Consider the following 21,825-nt stretch of genomic DNA (forward strand, 5'->3'; position numbering starts at 1 on the left):
ATCAGCAGGATCCAATCCCTGCCCTTTCCCCGGGATCAGCAGGATCCGTGCCCGCTCCCTGCCCTCATTCCCCGGGATCAGCAGGATCCATGCCCGCTCCCTGCCCTCATTCCCTGGAATCAGCAGGATCCATGCCCGCTCCCTGCCCTCATTCCCCGGGATCAGCAGGATCCGTGCCCGCTCCCTGCCAAGGGCCGGATCCAGCCCCGCCGCTGCCGAGCCGTGCCGCCTCCGTGGCCGGGCTGAAAGGGAGAAGCGGAGCAGCTCGTGTTCTGCCCGGTGCCCGCTAAGCAGCTCCGGCTAACACGGAGCCCTTTCTTCCCAGGCAGTCATGCTGAAAACCCTCGCAGCTCCCAGAGAATCATGTCAGGCATTTAGAGGCATCGATCCATTCAGCCCCGCTCCTGGCCCGCCGCCAAGCAACTAAATATTTTTTATTGCACGGGCAAAGGCTGGGGAAAATATGAATGACTAACGCTGATTATCGCCCGCATTAAACCTCCACGGGGAATACCCCGGCTCGCACTTGATGGATTGGGAAGCTGCCCGGCCCCGCCGGCCCCTGCCCGCCCCGGGAGCGGGTTAATGATGCCCAATTCCCCGCTGGCTCTCCCCCCTCGCACGGCACTTCCCTTCCCCGCTCTCCGAGGGGCCGTTGTGGGCTCGGGGCTGGCAGGAAACCGCTGCCAAGCCGCAGCTCGGCTGCCGGGTCCTGGCAGCTTTTCACACGGAATCCGGGCTGGGGAAAAGAGCTGGGCACGGCCCGAGCCAGCCCCACCGTGTCACCAGCCCCAGGATCTCAGGGACACATCCAGGCCATTCCTGGAGCCAGCCCCACCGTGTCACCATCCAGGGTGTGCCCAGAGCCAGCCCCACCGTGTCACCATCCAGGGTGTACCTGGAACCAGCCCCACCGTGTCACCAGCACTGAGAGCTCAGGGACACATCCAGGGTGTACCCAGAGCCAGCCCCACCGTGTCACCATCCAGGGTGTGCCCAGAGCCAGCCCCACCGTGTCACCATCCAGGGTGTACCCAGAGCCAGCCCCACCGTGTCACCATCCAGGTAATTCCTGGAGCCAGCCCCACCGTGTCACCATCCAGGTAATTCCTGGAGCCAGCCCCACCGTGTCACCATCCAGGGTGTACCCAGAGCCAGCCCCACCGTGTCACCATCCAGGTAATTCCTGGAGCCAGACCCACCGTGTCACCATCCAGGGTGTGCCCAGAGCCAGCCCCACCGTGTCACCAGCACTGAGAGCTCAGGGACACATCCAGGCCATTCCTGGAGCCAGCCCCACCTTGTCACCAGCCCCCAGAGCTGGGGACACATCCAGGGTGTACCTGGAGCCAGCCCCACCTTGTCACCAGCCCCAAGATCTCAGGGACACATCCAGACCATTCCTGGAGCCAGCCCCACCGTGTCACCATCCAGGGTGTACCCAGAGCCAGCCCCACCGTGTCACCATCCAGGTAATTCCTGGAGCCAGCCCCACCGTGTCACCATCCAGGCCATTCCTGAAGCCAGCCCCACCGTGTCACCAGCACTGAGAGCTCAGGGACACATCCAGGCCATTCCTGGAGCCAGCCCCACCTTGTCACCATCCAGGCCATTCCTGGAACCAGCCCCACCTTGTCACCAGCCCCAAGATCTCAGGGACACATCCAGACCATTCCTGGAGCCAGCCCCACCTTGTCACCAGCCCCGAGAGCTGGGGGACACATCCAGACCATTCCTGGAGCCAGCCCCACCGTGTCACCAGCCCCAAGATCTCAGGGACACATCCAGACCATTCCTGGAGCCAGCCCCACCGTGTCACCAGCCCCAAGATCTCAGGGACACATCCAGACCATTCCTGGAGCCAGCCCCACCGTGTCACCAGCTCCAAGATCTCAGGGACACATCCAGGGTGTACCCGGAGCCAGCCCCACCGTGTCACCATCCAGGCCATTCCTGGAGCCAGCCCCACCTTGTCACCAGCCCCCAGAGCTGGGGACACATCCAGGTCCCACCTTGTCACCAGTACCAACAGCTCAGGGACACATCCAGGCCGTGCTGGACGCCTGCAGTGCCTCCCTGTGCTGCCCCTTCCCACATTTCCCAGCCTTTCCCACGAGCAGCTCCTGCTCCTGTCCCATTTTCCTCAACTGGGGTGGGAAGTGCTGGCTCAGCCCCCAGCTGGCTCCTGCCACCCTCCACATCCCCTCTCCATCCCTGCTCCCAGGGAATCCATCCCAAGGGAAGCCTCCCGGGTCTCCAAAATCCAGGGATTTCCCTGGTTAGGAGCTCCCACGTCCTGCTTACTACAGAGAAATAACCAACCCCATATCCCAAATCAGGTGGCCCCAGACAAAAGGGGAGTGCTCAGGGATGAACCTGAGCTTCCCTGACCACCCCGGGGTTCTGGGTCTGCCCACGCTCACCCAGCCAAAAACGATGGAATTTCCTGAGGTTCTGCCACGAGCAAAGGGATTTCAATCAAATTTCCAAACCACCACCACGGAGAAGGTGACTCCAGCTCATCCCAGCACAGCTCTCCCAGGCAGGATGAGGGATTTTCTTGCCTGGTTTTGTTATTTAATAAGCCCTGTGCCAAAGGCAGCCCTGCAGCTCCCAGGCACCAGGTGGGTTTTTAAGGGATAAATCAAACTCGGCCCTGCAGCCACCAAAAAGTGGGAGCAAAAGGAAGGAAAGGGACTTACTGCACTTGAGTCTCGCTCTTCAGGAGATGCCAGGGCAGCGGGGAGGGCACAGCCAGAACAGAGACAGGAAAATAAAGCCAGTTAGGACAAATCTTACACCAGAAAAACAAACCCACAACCTCCTCGTGCTCTTAACTCAAACCCTTAAGCCTCAAGCCCTGCCTGGGCTCTCTGCAGCTTTAGAATCTCCATCCATCCATCTCTCCCATCCCATTCTGCCCCTTTTGTCCATGGATTTCTTGGGCCAGACACAGCTGGAAAAGCCCTGGCCCCAAAGGGAATGGCAGCAGCTCCGGGGCACAGCTCCACATGCCAGAGGTGCCCCAGCCCTTCCTTTGTACCCCAATTGTCCATTTTTCCCTGGAAATCTCCGCCAAGCTGGCTCCACGCTCCAGGAGAAGGAATGGAGCAGGAGCATTGCTCCCACTGCTTTTTCCCCACCCCAAATCCCCCAGCAGAGCCCAACAGCTCGGAGGGGCTGGGAGAACCTGCCCTGCCAACGGGGAGTGGAAATATCCCAAATCCTGCTGGGCTGGGGGACCTGCCAGGAGCATCCCGAGCCCCCCTGGACCCACAGACCCTTCCCACAAAAGGTCAGGTCCCAAATCAGGGGGAAAGCAGCGAGTTCCTGCAGCACGGAGCTGCAGCCCCGGCCATGGGAAGGCTCCGGTGGTGATGGAGAGGAGGAGGAAGAGGAGGAGGGTGAAGGCTGCCTGCCTGTTAAGGCACAGCATGGGAATTGCAGCCAGCTCCAGCAGAGGCTGAGCATCATTCTGGGAATTCTGCATCCCTAAAAGCCCAATCCCACGGTCTGAACGCAGCCAACCAGGGGATGGGAAAGGGAAACTGAGTCACGACAGCACCAGGGGGCTCCGCCAACATCTGAGGGTCATGGAGCAACTCCTGAGGAGGCCACGGAGCTGCTGCAGGGCTGGAGCCCCTCTGGGAGAACTGGGAATGTTCCCTGGAGAAGGGAAGGATCCAGGGAATCCTCAGAGCCCTGGGAATGTTCCCTGGAGAAGGGAAGGATCCAGGGAATCCTCAGAGCCCTGGGAATGTTCCCTGGAGAAGGGAAGGATCCAGGGAATCCTCAGAGCCCTGGGAATGTTCCCCTGGAGAAGGGAAGGATCCAGGGAATCCTCAGAGCCCTGGGAATGTTCCCCTGGAGAAGGGAAGGATCCAGGGAATCCTCAGAGCCCTGGGAATGTTCCCTGGAGAAGGGAAGGATCCAGGGAGAGCTCAGAGCCCTGGGAATGTTCCCCTGGAGAAGGGAAGGATCCAGGGAATCCTCAGAGCCCTGGGAATGTTCCCTGGAGAAGGGAAGGATCCAGGGAATCCTCAGAGCCCTGGGAATGTTCCCTGGAGAAGGGAAGGATCCAGGGAGAGCTCAGAGCCCTGGGAATGTTCCCTGGAGAAGGGAAGGATCCAGGGAATCCTCAAAGCCCTGGGAATATTCCCTGGAGAAGGGAAGGATCCAGGGAGGGCTCAGAGCCCTGGGAATGTTCCCTGGAGAAGGGAAGGATCCAGGGAGGGCTCAGAGCCCTGGGAATGTTCCCCTGGAGAAGGGAAGGATCCAGGGAATCCTCAGAGCCCTGGGAATGTTCCTCTGGAGAAGGGAAGGATCCAGGGAATCCTCAGAGCCCTGGGAATGTTCCCTGGAGAAGGGAAGGATCCAGGGAATCCTCAGAGCCCCCTGAAGGACCTGAAGGGGCTCCAGGAGAGTGACTGGGACAAGGGACAGGAGACAAGGAATGGCTTCATAGTGGAAAAGTGGAAATTCGGGTGGGACGTTGGGCAGGGATTGCTCCCCATGAGGCCCTGGCACAGGGTGCCCAGAGCAGCTGGATCCCTGCAAGTGCCCAGACCCAGCTGGGATCACCCTGGGGTGCTTTTTAACCCTCCCCTCTCCCCAAATCCAGCAGGGATCACCCTGGGGTGCTCTTTAACCCTCCTCTCTCCCCAGACCAGGCTGGGATCACCCTGGGGTGCTTTTTAACCCTCCCCTCTCCCCAAATCCAGCAGGGATCACCCTGGGGTGCTCTTTAACCCTCCCCTCTCCCCAGACCGGGCTGGGATCACCCTGGGGTGCTCTTTAACCCTCCCCTCTCCCCAGACCAGGCTGGGATCACCCCGGGGTGCTCCTGAACCCTCCCCTCTCCCTGCCCAGCACCCCGGGAGCCGCGGCCCGTCTCACCTCTGTGGTCCAGGTCGTGGTGGTTCTTCTCGTCCTTGACGGCCAGGTGGGCCTGGCTGCCCAGGGCGCCCAGCGCCAGCAGCCCCGAGCTGGCGGCGGCGCCGGGCGCCACCCCGGGCGGCTGCAGCGCCGACGGGTGCGGGGGCAGCTGCACCGGCGGCCCGTGCGCCGCATGCGACAGGTGCTGCGCCTGCAGCTGCTGCTGCTGCAAGGAGAGCCCAGTCAGCGACACGGGAGGGACGGGCACGGCCACAGAGCACCCAGGGGTGGCAGGGACACGGGAGGGATGGGCACAGAGCAGCACCCAGGGGTAGCAGGGACATGGTGGGGACGGCACGGCCACAGAGCAGCACCCAGGGGTGGCAGGGACATGGGAGGGATGGGCACAGAGCAGCACCCAGGGGTGGCAGGGACATGGGGAGGGATGGGCACAGAGCAGCACCCAGGGGTAGCAGGGACATGGTGGGGACGGCACGGCCACAGAGCAGCACCCAGGGGTGGCAGGGACATGGGAGGGACAGGCACAGAGCACCCAGAGCAGCACCCACGGGTGGCAGGGACACGGGAGGGACGGGCACAGAGCACCCGGAGCAGCACCCAGGGGTGGCAGGGACACGGGAGGGACGGGCATGGCCACAGAGCAGCACCCAGGGGTGGCAGGGACATGGGAGGGACGGGCACGGCCACAGAGCACCCAGGGGTGGCAGGGACATGGGAGGGACGGGCACAGAGCAGCACCCAGGGGTGGCAGGGACATGGTGGGGACGGCACGGCCACAGAGCAGCACCCAGGGGTGGCAGGGACACGGGAGGGACGGGCACAGAGCACCCGGAGCAGCACCCAGGGGTGGCAGGGACATGGTGGGGATGGGCACGGCCACAGAGCAGCACCCAGGGGTGGCAGGGACACGGGAGGGACGGGCACAGAGCACCCAGAGCAGCACCCAGGGGTGGCAGGGACATGGGAGGGATGGGCACAGAGCAGCACCCAGGGGTGGCAGGGACACGGGAGGGATGGGCACAGAGCAGCACCCAGGGGTGGCAGGGACATGGGAGGGATGGGCACAGAGCACCCAGAGCAGCACCCAAGGGTGTCGGAGTCAGGGCAACAGGTGGCACCCCTGGCACTGGGTAAATCCTGCAGGATCCTCCATCCCAAAATGGGGCTGGATGTAAAACCCCACTGGATAAATCCTGCAGGATCCTCCATCCCAAACATGGGGCTGGATGTAACCCCAAAATTGATAAATCCTGCAGGATCTTCCATCACAAACATGGGATTGGATGTAACCCCAAATGGATAAATCCTGCAGGATCCTCCATCCCAAACATGGGGCTGGATGTAACCCCAAAATTGATAAATCCTGCAGGATCCTCCATCCCCACCCCAGTGGATAAATCCTGCAGGATCCTCCATCCTCACCCCACTGGATAAATCCTGCAGGATCCTCCATCCTCACCCCACTGGATAAATCCTGCAGGATCCTCCATCCTCACCCCACTGGATAAATCCTGCAGGATCCTCCATCCTCACCCCAGTGTATAAATCCTGCAGGATCCTCCATCCCAAAATGGGGCTGGATGTAAAACCCCACTGGATAAATCCTGCAGAATTCCACATCCCAAACATGGGGCTGGATGTAAAACCCCACTAGATAAATCCTGCAGGATCCTCCATCCCAAAATGGGGCTGGATGTAAAACCAAAATTGATAAATCCTGCAGGATCCTCCATCCCCACCCCAGCGGGTAAATCCTGCAGGATCCTCCATCCCAAACACGGGGTTGGATGCAACCCCCCGAATTCCCCGGAGCTGCCACCCCGCCAGGATGGCCCAGGGCACCCAGCTGCTCCCCGGGGTTTTTTTGGGAGTGAATCCCAGCCATTCCCAGCACTCCTCCAGCCAGCTGAGCTGGAAAAAGCTGAACTGCAGCTCTGGGGAGAGAAGGGGGAAAAAAAACCAGACAACATCCTCGGCTCCAAACACAACCTGGGAAGGGGAAAAGCAGCCAAAAATCCAGGGAGCGATTCCCAGCGCCCCAGGGCTGCCCTGCTCCGGCCAGGAGGGGCTGGGAGCTGCTGCTGCTGCCTGGGACCCTCCTGCTGCACCCCAGGACATCAAATTTGGGCATCCGAGCACAGCTGGAATGGGGGGACACCTGGAATGGGGGAACACCTGGAATGGGGGGACACCTGGAATGGGGGGACACCTGGAATGGGGGGACACCCGCAGCCCCCCCGGCCCCCAGATCCAGCTTGGATCAGGATCAGGATTTGTCCCAGGACACTGTGAGGGGCAGGGGGGACAGCAGGAGCTGCTGGCACAAGGGACACCCCCAGGAACACCCCAAAGCACAGCTGGGGATGGAGGGGTCCCCAAAATATCCCCAGGGATGGAGGGGTCCCCCAAACAACACCCTGGGGATGGAGGGGCTCCCAAAATATCCCCAGGGATGGAGGGGTCCCCGAAACAACACCCTGGGGATGGAGGGGTTCCCAAAATATCCCCAGGGATGGAGGAGTCCCCAAAACAACATCCCAGGGATGGAGGGATCCCCAAAACACCCCTGGGGATGGAGGAATTCCTAAAACAACACCCCTGGGGATGGAGGGATCCCCAAAACAACATCCCAGGGATGGAGGGATTCCTAAAACAACACCCCTGGGGATGGAGGGATCCCCAAAACACCCTCAGGGATGTAGGAGTCCCCAAAACACCCCTGGGGATGGAGGGATCCCCAAAAAGAACATCCCAGGGATGGAGGGATCCCCAAAACAACATCCCAGGGATGGAGGGATCCCCCAAAACAACATCCCAGGGATGTAGGAGTCCCCAAAACACGCCTGGGGGTGGAGGGATCCCCAAAAAGAACATCCCAGGGATGGAGGGATCCCCAAAACAACATCCCAGGGATGGAGGGATTCCTAAAACAACACCCCTGGGGATGGAGGGATCCCCAAAACACCCTCAGGGATGTAGGAGTCCCCAAAACAACATCCCAGGGATGGAGGGATCTCCAAAACACACCTGGGGATGGAGGAATTCCTAAAACAACACCCCTGGGGATGGAGGGATCCCCAAAACACCCTCAGGGATGTAGGAGTCCCCAAAACACGCCTGGGGGTGGAGGGATCCCTAAAAAGAACATCCCAGGGATGGAGGGATCCTCAAAACAACATCCCAGGGATGGAGGGATCCCCAAAACAACATCCCAGGGATGGAGGGCTCTGTCTGTGCTCCCACCAGCTCCATCAGGGAAATTCCCAGCACCCAGCTGCCCCTGGCAGTGCCCAGGCCAGGCTGGACGGGGCTGGGAGCCCCTGGCACAGCGGGAGGTGTCCCTGCCACGGCAGGGGTGGCACTGGCTGGGATTGAAGGTCCTTCCACCCCAAAGCATTCCAGGATTCCAGGCTATGGTTCCCAGGTTTTGGGGGAAGAGCTGTGCCCCGTTCCCGAGGGAAGGACACATTTTGGGCAGCAGAAGGTGACCCTGGCTGGGTCCCCCACCCCTTCCAGGGCTGCTTGCTCATCCTGGTGGGGTGGAGGGGGGATGCCCAGGCAGAAGAAGGTTCCAGGAGGGCGCTGAGGGCTGAGGCTGCAGCCCCAGGCTCGGGAGATCCATGGCAGCAGCTCCAAGACCCCAGCTGCAGCAGCAGGCACACGGAGGAGGCCACCAGGAAATCCAGAAAGCCCCGAGGGCAGGAGGGGAGGCATCTTCGGGATGGACATTCCAGAGGGTCCCCAAAGGGGGACACGGAGCAGAGCTGGGGTGAGGGGCACAAGGTCGCTCCCTCGGCAGCTCCCCGGAGCCAGGAGCAATCCTCTGCCTCCAAAACGGAGGGAACAGATCCTTGGGGCTCTTCCCAAGCCCAATTTCACAGGATTTTTCCACGGGATTTCCACCCACTTGAGGGCCAGCCACTGTAGAACAGCCCCGGGTGGTTTTGCAGCACCTCCAAAGCATTCCCACATTCCTCTCCTGGGACTCTCCATCCCTGGAACACACCAGGATCCAGCGCTTTATCCTCAGCGACCTCCAGCTTCCAGAAACATCTCCAGGCTGTAGCTCATCCCAGCAGCTTTCCACCCGGAAAAAAAGGGATCCCGTGGAACAGCAGCGCTCCAATTCCCAGGGTGTGGATGGCAATTCCAACCCTGGAACAGCCCAGGGGACAGCACAGCCCCACCAGGAGCCAGGCAGCAGCACCACGGGGAGGAGAGAATCAGCACCTGGAGCTGCTCCAGCAGAGAAGGAAAAAACTGGGATTTTTTTTCCTGGTTTTTAGGCTGCCAACAGGTAAATCCATGCGGGGCTCGGAGAGCTGCAGGAACAGCCCCTGACGGGAGTGGGAAGCAGGAGCAGCATCCCTGGTGGCCCAGGGCAACATCTCCAGGTGGGTTTGGTTCCTCCCTCTGGCCGTGGAGAGCAGGATCCGTGTGGGGTGTCCCGAAGCCCCCGTGCCAGGCAGGATCCCAGAGCAGGGCAGCAGAGCTCCAGCCGTGTCCCAGGCAGGTCATTCCCGAGGCAGGGAGAGCCAAGGAGATCATCCTGGCGTGGAGCTGCAGAATTCCCAGGCTGCCAGGGCGCCATCCTTCCCGCACATCCCTCGGGAACAACGTCCTGGAGACTCCCAGGAGGGGCACAAACCCCACCCGGCGCCCAGGTCCTGCTTGTCCCGGGTGTCCCCTGCTGGAAATGCCCCTTCCCTCCCTGCCAGCCCTTATCCCAGGGCTGGGAACGCTGTGCTCCAGCTCCAGCAGCATTCCAGGGACGAGGAGGCTCTGGGGAACCCCAAATCCCCTGCCCAGGGACCCAGGTCCTGCTGGGCGAGCGGCACACGCGGGACCAGGACGTGGAGCAGCACTCCGGGATCCTGGGGTGCCCGAGCCCCTCAGGATGGGGCTCCAAGTGAATTCCAGCCTCAGCTGGGCTGGCAGGACCCCGGCAGGGAGCGGTGGCCCCCAAATCCCCAAAACCAGGAGCTGGGGAGGGAGGGAGGGGTGAAAACCCCCCAGAGCTGCCGGGTGCCTCAGCGGTGCCACACGGAGACGGGGACACAGAAGAGGTTCCAAATTTGGGAGGAAGGCTGGCAAGGAGAGGCTGCTGCTGGAGTGGCTTTAACTGGATTAGGTCCATCAGGCTCCGTGCCTTTGCTCCCAATTTCATGTTCAGCACTTGGGTTCAGCGCCGGCGTTTCACCATTTCCAGGCCTCCAACCAAATCCAGGCTGCCCTGCAGCCCAGCCTCGAGAGCAGGAGCGGCCAGACAACGCCCAGATGGATAAAATTAACAGTTCCTGACCTCAAAAGGGGTAAAAAAATGAGCTCTGCACCGTTTCGGGGGGTTTGGGTGCTGCAGCACCTGCCCAGGGTGGTGGGGCAGGGTGGGACAGGCTGGAGCTCGGGGACACTGGGACACCCCAGGGCTGAGCACAGCAGGGCAGGGACGTGTCCATGTGGGCAACCTGCAGAAAGGACCTGCTGAGGGCAGGGAAAAACACCAAATCCTCTGCGTCTGGGGATTCGGGCTGGAGCTGGACCCAAAGCAGCCCCACGCTCCGGGAGGAGCCTGGAACCATCTCCAAAAACCACGGGAGAACATGGGATCACCTCACAGGAACAAACCAGTCCATGCACAGAGGGGAGGGAAAAAATCCCCAAATCCTCCAGATTTTGTGTCTTTGTGGGCACCAGTGCAGGAGCTCAAATCTTCCAGCCAGACCAGCTCCATGCTGAGCCTGGAACCATCTCCAAAAACCACGGGAGAACATGGGATCACCTCCTGCCATGGGATCACCTCACAGGAACAAACCACTCCATGCACAGAGGGGAGAGAAAAAATCCCCAAATCCTTTGGATTTTGTGTCTTTGTGGGCACCAGTGCAGGTGCAGGAGCTCAAATCCTCCAGCCAGACCAGCTCCATGGAGACCATGGGATCCCCATCCCCTCCTGCCATGGATTCCCCTCACAGTAACAAACTAATCCATGCACAGAGGGGAGGGAAAAAATCCCCAAATCCTCCAGATTTTGTGTCTTTGTGGGCACCAGTGCAGGTGCAGGAGCTCAAATCCTCCAGCCAGACCAGCTCCACACCCCAGGATGAGCCTGGAACCATCTCCAAAAACCTCAGGAGACCATGGGATCACCATCCTGTTCTACCATGGAATGACCCTACAATAACAAACCAGTCCATGCACAGAGGGGAGGGAAAAAAAATCCCCAAATCCTTTGGATTTTGTGTCTTTGTGGGCACCAGAGCAGGTGCAGGAGCTCAAATCCTCCAGCCAAACCAGAAACCATGGAGACCATGGGATCCCCATCCCCTCCTGCCATGGATTCCCCTCACAGTAACAAACCAGTCCATGCAAGAGGGGAGGGAAAAAAATCCTCAAATCCTTCGGATTTTGTGTCTTTGTGGGCACCAGAGCAGGTGCAGGAGCAGAAATCCTCCAGCCAGACCAGCTCCATGGAGACCATGGGATCCCCATCCCCTCCTGCCATGGAATCACCCACAGTACCCAGCCCCTCCATGCACAGAGGGGAGGGAAAAGGCAAAATCCTCTGGATTTTGTGCTCTGGGAAGCTGTGGAGCAGGTGCAGGAGCACAGAGCCAGCACCCAAACCCTCTGCCCACCTCTGGAGAGGGCACGGAAGGATGTGGGCCCATGGCACCCTGCCCCTCCCTGCTGAGGGAGAGCTGCTCCTGATTCCAGCTGCGAGCTCGTTAGGGAGGCAATTAAAAGCTGGGCTGGCTGTTAATGACAGCAGGGTGAAGAATTCTCCAGGGCATGGGGGTCACGGGCCTCCTCATCCCCCTGAGCTCAATTCCAGCGGCTCCAAAGGGAGGAGGAGCAGCAGGAGGGAGCAGTGGCACCCCAAAACTCAGCTCCCCTTCCTGGGGCACTTCCCAAAGCAGCACCAGCCCCACCAGGAGGGATCCGGCCCTTTCCTCATTCCCAAAAATTGCAGATTCCGCAGTGGGCGCCACCCACAAAATACAGGAAAACGGGCAAAGAGCAAGCGAGAATTACAAAGATCCTCGAAGCCTAAGAAGTGCAAACAGTCATTAAAAAAATTAAAGCCATTATAAAGGAGTGGTTTTTTGGGAAAGCAAGCCAGAGGAGCTCTGGAGCCACCAGGACGTGGAGCGGGAATTCCGGGGGTTTGCTGCGGGATGGAGGCAGCGCCAGGAAGGATTAAAATTGGGAATTGCTCATTTTCCAGCGTGCGGGACGGGGTCAGGCACGGGCCAAGGGCAGGTGCACACCGAGAACCCGCAGAGCCAAGCCTGGCCTCAGGGGCGCGGGGGCTCCCAGCCCAAATTCCCCCGGGAACGTCCCACCGGGATCCTGCAGCGCCCAGCCCCGCAGCTTTGGGGCTGCTTGGGGCTTCGGGGCAGTTTTGGGGTTTTGGACAGCCAGGAGCTGTGAGATTGGGGCAGTTTTGGGGCAGTTTTAGGGTTTTGGACAGCCAGAAACTGTGGGATTGGGGCAGTTTTGAGATTTTGGGGCAGTTTTAGGGTTTTGGGGCAGTTTTGGACAGCCAGGAGCTGTGAGACTGGGGCACTTTTGGGGCAGTTTTAGGGTTTTGGACAGCCAGAAACTGTGGGATTGGGGCAGTTTTTGGGGTTCTGGGGCAGTTTTGGGGTTTTGCGGCAATTTTGGGGTTTTGCGGCAATTTTGGGGTTTTGAACAGCCAGGAGCTGTGAGCTTGAGGCCGTTTTGGGATTTTGGGGCAGTTTTAGGTTTTGGACAGCCAGGAGCCATGAGATTGAGGCCGTTTTGGGGCAATTTTAGGTTTTAGACAGCCAGGAGCCAAGAGATTCAGGCAGTTTTGGGATTTTGGGGCAGTTTTAGGTTTTGGACAGCCAGGAGCTGTGAGCTTGAGGCCGTTTCAGGATTTTGGGGCAGTTTTAGGTTTTGGACAGCCAGGAGCTGTGAGCTTGAAGCCATTTCAGGATTTTGGGGCAGTTTTAGGTTTTGGACAGCCAGGAGCCGTGAGCTTGAAGCCGTTTCAGGATTTTGGGATGGCTGGGGACTGGGAGCCGCCCTGCGTGCCCCCCTGAGCGCAGGGTTGCCTCTGGACATGGTAAATGATAGGAATAAAAGGGGAATACACACGGTGAGAGGCAGATTGGGAAGTCCACGTACCCCGATGATAGCATTCAACTCCGTCATTGTCACCTGCTTGGCACGCTCAACAGCCTGGGCCACCTGCTGTTGGTGCTGTGGGGACACGGGGCCGGGGTCACCCACAGCCCCCCTGCTCTTGGGCCCTATTTTACCTGGGTTTCCCTGGTTTTTCCCCCTATTTCGTGTGCAGCTCCTCAGGGCAGCCCCTCGCAGCTTTTCTGGGCTCAGGGCAGCCCCCCAAGCTGAGCAGAACCCCAGCAGGGCCCAGCCCTGCCCATCCCAAGGGTTTTCCAGCACTGGGGCAGGATTTAAATCCCATTTCTCACATCCCCCTGCCCCCAACCAGGGACCCAGCACTGCCTGCGAGGGAGGGGAGAGCCCTGGGAGAAGCCCCAGAGCCTCCAAGAGGGTGGGGAGAAGTCCTTACCTCTTGTGACAGAAAAGGCATGATCTGGGCTAAAATGGTGTTGAGTCTTTTAGCAATTTCTGTCTGCAAAAAGGGAAGAAGGAAAAGCAGCAGTCAGCACCCGGCAGCCTCCCACGGCTGGCACGAGACTTCCCGGCAGCAGCGCCGTGTCCCCTCCCTGTCCCTCCAAAAAATGCCCTCTCTGTCCCCCAAAAATCCCCTCCCTGTCCCCTCCCAAAATCCCCTTCCTGTCCCCGCAAATCCCCTTCCTGTTCCCCCAAATCCCCTCCCTGTCCCTCCAAAAAATCCCCTCTGTCCCCCCAAAAAATCCCCTTCCTGTCCCCCCAAATCCCCTCTCTGTCCCATCTCCCTGTCGTTTCCCCAAATCCCCTCTTGTCCTCCCAAAATCCCCTCCCAAAATCCCCTCCATGTCCCCCAAAAAAATCCCCTTCCTGTCCCCCCCAAAATCTCCTCCCTGTCCCATCTCCCTGTCATTTCCCCAAATCCCCTTGTCCCTCCAAAATCCCCTCTTATCCCCCCAAAAAATCCCCTCCCTGTCCCCTTCCCAAAATCCCCTTCCTGTCCCTCCAAATCCCCTCTGTCCCCTCCCAAAATCCCCTTCCTGTCCCCCCCAAAAATTCCCTTCCTGTCCCTTCCCAAAATCCCCTGTCCCATCTCCCTTATCCTTTCCCAAAATCCCGTCTCTGTTTCCTCTCACTGTCCCCTCCCAAACTCTCTGCACTGTCCCATCTCCTTGTCCTTTCCCAAAATCTCCTCTCCCTATCCCTTCCCAAAATCCCCTCACTGTTCCTCTCCCTGTCCTTTCCCAAAATCTCCTCTCCCTGTCCTTTCCCAAAATCTCCTCTCTCTGTCCCCTCTCCATGTCCCTTCCCAAAATCTCCTCTCTGTCCCCTCTCCATGTCCCTTCCCAAAATCTCCTGCCCCCTCCCCCTGTCCCTTCCCAAAATCCCATCACTGTTGCCTCTGTCCTTTCCCAAAATCTCCTCTCCCTGTCCTTTCCCAAAATCTCCTCTCCCTGTCCCCTCTCCATGTCCCTTCCCAAAATCTCAAGTCCCCTCTCCCTGTCCCTTCCCAAAATCCCATCACTGTTGCCTCTGTCCTTTCCCAAAATCTCCTCTCCCTGTCCCCTCCCAAAATCCCCTCACTGTTGCCTCTGTCCTTCCCCAAAATCCTCTCCCGAGATGTTCCTGGTGGGATGGCCCACAGCTCAGCTCCCCGGACACGTCCTGCAGCACCTCTGCGTTTAAACCCAGCCAGAGCAAAGGGGGCCTCGGAGGAGATCCCCAGAGATCCTCATTTGGAGGAGAAATCCCAAAGGACACGCAGCCCTTGCTGCTCCTGCTGCACAAACCACCCAGCAGCACCACAGGCAAGGAGACGCCGGGAAAATCCCGACCTGCCCCGGATCCTGGAGTCACCCCCGTGGAGAGAACCACCCCCCAGAGCCCAGAGCTGCTCCAAGGGCTCCCCACAGAACCCCCCGTGGGCTGCAGAGGCACAGGAACGCTCCTGGCCACCTTCTCCAGAAGCACTCCCGGTGATTGGGTTACACCTGATGCTTTTCTTAGCAATTCCAGAGGCAGGGAACGTGCTGGCACAGCGTGCCAAGGCAGGGAGGGCTGGAAGCCACCACAGCGTGCACTCGGCTACCCTGGGCACAGCCACCAAGCCACCGGGATCATCGGGTCCCGGGCGTGAGGATGCACAGATCCAGCAGGCACGCAGGGGAACCATGGAATCCTGGAATGGTTTGCTTGGAAGGGACTTCAAAGCTCGCCCAGCTCCCCTCCCTGCACCTTTCTAGGAGGCCAGGCTGCTCCAAGCTGCCTTTGGACATTCCAGGAACGGGGCAGGCACAGCCCCAGCCCCTTCCCAGTGTCCCAGGGGAAGCCACTCCTGTGTCCCACCACTGCAGGGACGCTCTGCCACGCTGCTCCCTGTCCCAGCAGGCGTTTTCGGCCCCCAACACCCCCACGGCACCCGGCTGGAAGCTCCAAGGGCCCAGCCCGGCCCAGCCCCACGGCGGCCGGGCTGGCACCGTGAGTGCCGCCAGCCCCCGTGGTGCCACCGCCCTGGCAGGGCACGGGAAAAGCTCCCTGCAGGCTCTCTGGCACTTGGATCACATTGTATTTACTGCAGCTCCATTAGGGATTTATTCCTCCAGCTCCAGCTGCTGGATGTACTGCTCCAGGAGCTCTGCCCAGGCAGCTTCCAGCTCCAGGAGCTCCAGGAGCTCTGCCCTGGCAATTCCCTGCTCCAGGAGCTCTGCCCAGGCAGCTTCCAGCTCCAGGAGCTCTGTCCTGCAGTTCCCTGCTCCAGGAGCTCCAGGAGCTCTGTCCCAGCAGCTTCCAGCTCCAGGAGCTCTGTCCTGGCAGTTCCCAGCTCCAGGAGCTCCAGGAGCTCTGTCCTGGCAGTTCCCAGCTCCAGGAGCTCTGTCCTGGCAGTTCTCTGCTCCAGGAGCTCTGTCCTGGCAGTTCCCAGCTCCAGGAGCTCTGTCCTGGCAGTTCCCTGCTCCAGGAGCTCCAGGAGCTCTGTCCCAGCAGCTTCCAGCTCCAGGAACTCTGCCCTGCTCCCTGCTCCAGGAGCTCTGTCCTGGCAGTTCCCTGCTCCAGGAGCTCCAGGAGCTCTGTCCTGGCAGTTCCCTGCTCCAGGAGCTCCAGGAGCTCTGTCCTGGCAGTTCCCTGCTCCAGGACAAACCTGAGCCAGGTTTGAGGCAGAACAGCAGCAGCTTCCCTGGGCTGCATCCTGGAAAAACATCCAGCTGGGCCGATTCCATGGAGCAGGAAGGGTTCTCCACGGAGCAGGAAGGGTTCTCCATGGAGCAGGAAGGGTTCTCCACGGAGCAGGAAAGGGTTCTCCACGGACAGCCCTGACCTGACCAGCAGCACACGTGGTGCTCCCACCTTTAAATGCAAAAACTCCCAAGCCAGACGTGAAGCCAAACTCCCCGTCCCACACAGAAAGAGACTTCCCATGTGGGGATCCGGCGAGCACGGAGATATTGGATGTCCAAAATATTATGTTTACAACCGTGAGGCTTCCTGCGAGCACGAGACTCAGTCTTCAAATATTTGCTCGCTTTTCCCATTCCCTGGCACATTAAACTCCAGTTGTTCCCAGTAGAACTTTAACCAGGAGGGAAGGGGATTCTCTGGAGCACCGGGAACAGAGGAGGAATCCACGCCTGACACCTTCCCCCTCATCCACCCCCTTGCCAGAGCCCCACCTGGAGCTGCTCCTGCCAGGAAAGGCTCCATCCATCCATCCATCCATCCCTTCCAGCGTGGGTTGCCATGGCAATGCCAACTCCACATCAAACCCCCCGAGGGGACAACGGGCAGAGGCTCCAAACACCCGGGGAGCCGATCCCGGGATTCTCCTGCCTGGGAGAAAGGGCAAGGAGCGGGGAGGAGCTGCAATCCCAGCTCGTCCCCCCTCGCCCCGTGCCCCTGCCAGGAATCTGCCCTGCTCCCTGCCCAGAGCCCGGCGTGGGGTTTCAGAGAGAGCATCTGCAGAGGTGATAAATCAGCACAGGCAGCGCCCGGCCCCGGCTCAGCCTCCTGGCACCTGCTCCCGGAGCAGCCAGAGCCACCGGCAGCATCCCGAGCACTCGGGGACACGGGAGCTGCCGCTGGCACTGCCAGGAGAGGCGGCAGCTCGGGGTGAAAGAGCTGCGGCTGGCATCCCTACACCTGGATGGGGCAGAGGGAACTTAAAAATATCCCCAGGGGAGAGGCAGAGCAGCCCTACAACTGACCCCAGGAGCTGGGAGCGCGGAGACACCCCACACGGGGCTCTGGGGATGCTCCTGGTGCCAAATTGTCCCAGCTTTGGATGCCCAGGAGGCAAAGGGGAGCTGCAGGGATGTGCCAGCCCGGGGTGACACCCCCAGATGGGTGCCAGCGTCCCCCCCGGGCACAGGACAGGGCACGGATCCCTCCTGGGCTCCCCGTTCCTGCGGGGAGCAGCCGCACAGGCCTTGTTCAGCATCCGAAAAAACCCTGCAGGGGCACCCCAAAAAAACCACCAAACCTGCAGAGAAAAATCCCAGAACACCCTGCACAGGAACAACCCAAAAAATATCCCAAACCTGCAGAGAACAACCCCAAAAATACCCCAAACCTGCAGAGAACACACCAAAACAGCCTGCACAGGAACAATCCAAAAAATATCCCAAACCTGCAGAGAACAACCCCAAAAATACCCCAAACCTGTCGAAAACACACCAAAACACCCTGCACAGGAACAACCCCAAAAATACCCCAAACCTGCAGAGAACAACCCCAAAAAAACTACCAAACCTGCAGAGAACAACCCCAAAAATACCCCAAACCTGCAGAGAACACACCAAAACACCCTGCACAGGAACAACCCCAAAAATATCCCAAACCTGCAGAGAACAACCCCAAAAATACCCCAAACCTGCAGAGAACACACCAAAAATACCCCAAACCTGCAGAGAACAACCCCAAACCTGCAGAGAACACACCAAAACAGCCTGCACAGGAACAACCCAAAACACCCTGCACAGGAACAACCCCAAAACAAGCAACAACCCCAAAACATCCTGCACAGGATCAACCCCAAAACACACTGCACACAACCAATCCCAAAACAAAGAACAACCCCAAAACACCCTGCACACAACAACCCCCAAAACACCCTGCAGAGGCACAATCCCAAAAAAAAACCCCAAACCTGCAGAGAACAACCCCAAAAACACCCCAAACCTGCACACAACAACCCCAAAACACCCTGCACACATCCCACACCCCTCAATCTGTCCCCCAGATGGAAAACATTCTCCATGGGGAAGGGAACCCCAGCAGGCCCCGGGACAGATTTTGGGGCACACCAGCCCCAGGCCCAGCCTGCCCTCGCTGCTGGGTGCACGCAGCAGGGTGCAGGATGGGGAGAAGGGGCTGAACGCTGCAAAACACCCCAAAACCATCCTCACTTCTATCCAGAGGGGACACCAGGATTATCCAAGGCCCCGCACAGGCACCCCGGCGACCCCAGAGCGCCGTCCAAACTCTCCTGCAGCTCCGGCAGCCTCGGGAACGAGAGCATTCCACGGGAAAGAACAAATTCATCCACAAACCCTGAGGTGGGGCTGCAGGACCACGGCACCAGCAGCACCCCAAGCCCACGGCCCAGCTCCTGGGGTGATTTCCCAAAAGCTCTGCACCCCACGGGAACGAGACAAGAACAAATTCATCCACAAACCCCTGAGGTGGGGCTGCAGGACCACGGCACTGGCAGCACCCCAAGCCCACAGCAGCAGCACCCCAAGCCCACAGCAGCAGCACCCCAAGCCCACGGCAGCAGCACCCCAAGCCCACGGCAGCAGCACCCCAAGCCCACGGCAGCAGCACCCCAAGCCCACGGCCCAGCTCCCGGGGTGATTTCCCAAAAGCTCTGCACCCCACAGCCCCCTCCAGACCCCCCCAAACCCTCGTCCCCCCGGGCAGGAGCAGCAGTAAATCACACCAGGCGTGAAGCACCAGCAGCATTTGTTGAAACCAGGATATTGTCTCTTTAAGCACATGAAAATCAGGCCCTTGAGCAGTGTGGTTCTCACTCGGGCGCACAATTATGGGTACTTTCAGCTGTCTACCACTATTTCAAGTGCTCTCTCCAAGCGGGCTGTCAATGGCATGTTGAAAGCTATTTGTGGCTGCTATCGTTATTAGCAAAGTGGAGAGCCCGGCTGATGAGAATTAAATTCAGGGCGGGGGTGTGGAGGGGCAGGACACAACCCCTCATTAGGGAATTACCACCAGCAATGGGGTAAAGCTTGCCGAGACCCCCAAAACTGAGCCCAGGAGCCCCCAAAATTCAGCCAAGAGCCCCCAAAAACCCCAGGAAGAGAGGATTCCCTTCTGCCTCGGGAGTGCTGAGAGCACAGCTCACAAATTACTCGGCTTCTGAAGTATTTAGCAAATTATTACCTGGCACTCCTTGCTAACGAGCACGACAGAAAGGATATTGTGTTGCTGGAATATTCTAGAATCGCGCACACAAAAAGCTGCCTCTCTTCCCTGGAAGTGTTGGGGGGGTTTAGGTTTGTTCCAAGCGTCAGGCAGGAAAACAAGAAGTGCTCAGGCACAAGAAGAAATCAAAGGCGCACGGAGGTTCTGTCCTCCGAGGTGTCCCGTTTCCCCACGCAAAAATGAGTTTTCCTTTTGGAATGGTTATTGCCCTCGGCGATTATCCACGGAGATCTGCACAGAAACAATGCGCGGCCCACAGGGGAAGGGAAGTTTCTTTTGGAAAAATCAATTAACCCGAGGAAAAAAATAGAAAAGGAAAAGAGAAAAAAAAAAAAGTTTTGTCGGGGTTTCAAAAGAAAACTCCTGATTGGAGTCGGGTTTAGGAAAGCTGAGCCCCGGGAAGGAGTCGAGTTCAGCAGGAAGACTGATGTAAGGAGCAATTCACTGCAACCGACTGGGGAATCACTTCCTAAATATTTCCTTGCATATGGAGTTGTTTATGAAACTCCATTTTTTTTCCTAACTAGAAACAAAACCAGAAGAAAAGGGGGGGGGAAAGGCAAAAAAAAAACCAACCCAAAAAAACGCAAACCCCAACCCCACACGCAGCCACATATGCACACACTTAATATTCAGCGTGGAAGAGATAATCTGTTATATAAGCCCACAGACAGACAATCCCCTTTTGCTTAAAGATGAAGTATCCATCAATGTTTGTCTGGAGCAGATGTAATCACAAGCAGTCAAGTCTGGAGGGCAGGACACCGCATGAATAATTCAGGCACTTCAGTCTACTTGATTGTGTGCAGATAAACACAAGTCAACCGCTAAACAGGTCAGCTGATAAACTTGTTTGTTCAGGAGCAGCCACCCTCGGCCAGATGCCGCCAGGACCACGCCGCAATTAGCGGGATGCCCCAAAAAACGGGGGGACCCTGGCCGCTCGCCCCGGTTTCTCCTGCGAGCTTGGTTTGCTGCCGGTGAAAGGAGAAGGAGGTCCCGGCTCCCCGCAGGTCTGCCGGCGGCGGGCACGCAGCAGATGGCAGCGGGAAGCGGCCGGGCGGGCACGGGATGCGGGCACCGGGGACAAACCGGGAGTTCTGAGGAACCTCGGACACCCCCGAGGCTCCACCCGCAGCTCCCAAACCTGGGGATGAACCCACGGAACGGGGAAACGCTTGGGAACGGCTTGGGAAGGGCATCTCCCACCGAGGTCAGCATCCTGGGGCATCTCCCAGCGAGGAACCAGCAGGGGAACCAACATTTCCCATCCTGGGGCGTCATTCCAGCATCTCCCAGTGAGGAACCAACAGGGGAACCAACATCTCCCATCCTGGGGCATCTCCCAGCGAGGAACCAACAGGGGAACCAACATTTCCCATCCTGGGGCATCTCCCAGCGAGGAACCAACAGGGGAACCAACATTTCCCATCCTGGGGCGTCATTCCAGCATCTCCCAGCGAGGAACCAACAGGGGAACCAACATTTCCCATCCTGGGGCGTCATTCCAGCATCTCCCAGTGAGGAACCAACAGGGGAACCAACATTTCCCATCCTGGGGCATCATTCCAGATCTCCCAAGGAGGGAACCAACAGGGGAACCAACATCTCCAACCAAGGTCAGCATCCTGGGGCATCATTCCAGCATCTCCCAGCGAGGGAACCAACAGGAGATCCAGCATCTCCCATCAAGGGAACCAGCCCAGCATCCTGGGGCATCATTCCAGCATCTCCCAGCGAGGAACCAACAGGGGAACCAACATTTCCCATCCTGGGGCGTCATTCCAGCATCTCCCAGAGAGGAACCAACAGGAGAACCAACGTCTCCCATCCTGAGCCTCATTCCAGCATCTCCCAGCAAAGAACCAACAGGGAAACCAACATCTCCCACCGAGGTCAGCATCCTGGGGCATCATCCCAGCATCTCCCAGAGAGGGAATCAACATTTCCCATTGAGGGAACCAGCCCAGCATCCTGGAGCTTCATCCCAGCATCTCCCAGAGAGGGAACCACAGGGCAACCAACACCTTCCAGCCCATTCCAGCATCTCCCATCAACGGAACCAAGCAGGGAACCGACATCTCCCAACCTGGGGCATCATTCCAGCCTCTCCCAGCGAGGGAACCAACATCTCCCATCCTGGGGCACCATTCCAGCATCTCCCAGCAAGGAACCAACATCTCCCATCCTGGGGCACCATTCCAGCATCTCCCATCATTGGAACCAACCAGGGAACCATCTCCCATCCTGGGGCATCATTCCAGCCTCTCCCAGTGAGGGAACCAACATTTCCCATCCTGGGGCATCACTCCAGCATCTCCCATCGAGGGAACCAATCCAGGATCTCCCAGTGAGGGAACCAATGCAGCCTTTCCC

At 59.0% G+C, this 21,825-nt stretch overlaps 1 protein-coding gene across 8 annotated transcripts in view; it reads right to left on the reverse strand.

Moving 5' to 3' along the window:
* TLE3 (TLE family member 3, transcriptional corepressor) overlaps positions 1 to 21,825 on the reverse strand; it is a 38,312-nt gene that overhangs the window by 13,888 nt on the left and 2,599 nt on the right. For 5 of the 8 annotated variants that reach the window (XM_077785964.1, XM_077785965.1, XM_077785969.1 and 2 more), the window contains exons 6-9: positions 13,457 to 13,519; positions 13,018 to 13,122; positions 4,897 to 5,101; positions 2,703 to 2,719 (exon numbers count right to left, since the gene is read on the reverse strand). In XM_077785964.1, the coding sequence (XP_077642090.1) occupies positions 2,703 to 2,719; positions 4,897 to 5,101; positions 13,018 to 13,122; positions 13,457 to 13,519 (390 nt within the window). The remainder of the gene's footprint in view (positions 1 to 2,702; positions 2,720 to 4,896; positions 5,102 to 13,017; positions 13,123 to 13,456; positions 13,520 to 21,825) is intronic. The other 3 variants (XM_077785971.1, XM_077785970.1, XM_077785966.1) reach the window with 1 other exon arrangement.

Source organism: Lonchura striata, chromosome 11, assembly GCF_046129695.1.
Source record: "Lonchura striata isolate bLonStr1 chromosome 11, bLonStr1.mat, whole genome shotgun sequence".
Classification (NCBI taxonomy): Eukaryota; Metazoa; Chordata; class Aves; order Passeriformes; family Estrildidae; genus Lonchura; species Lonchura striata.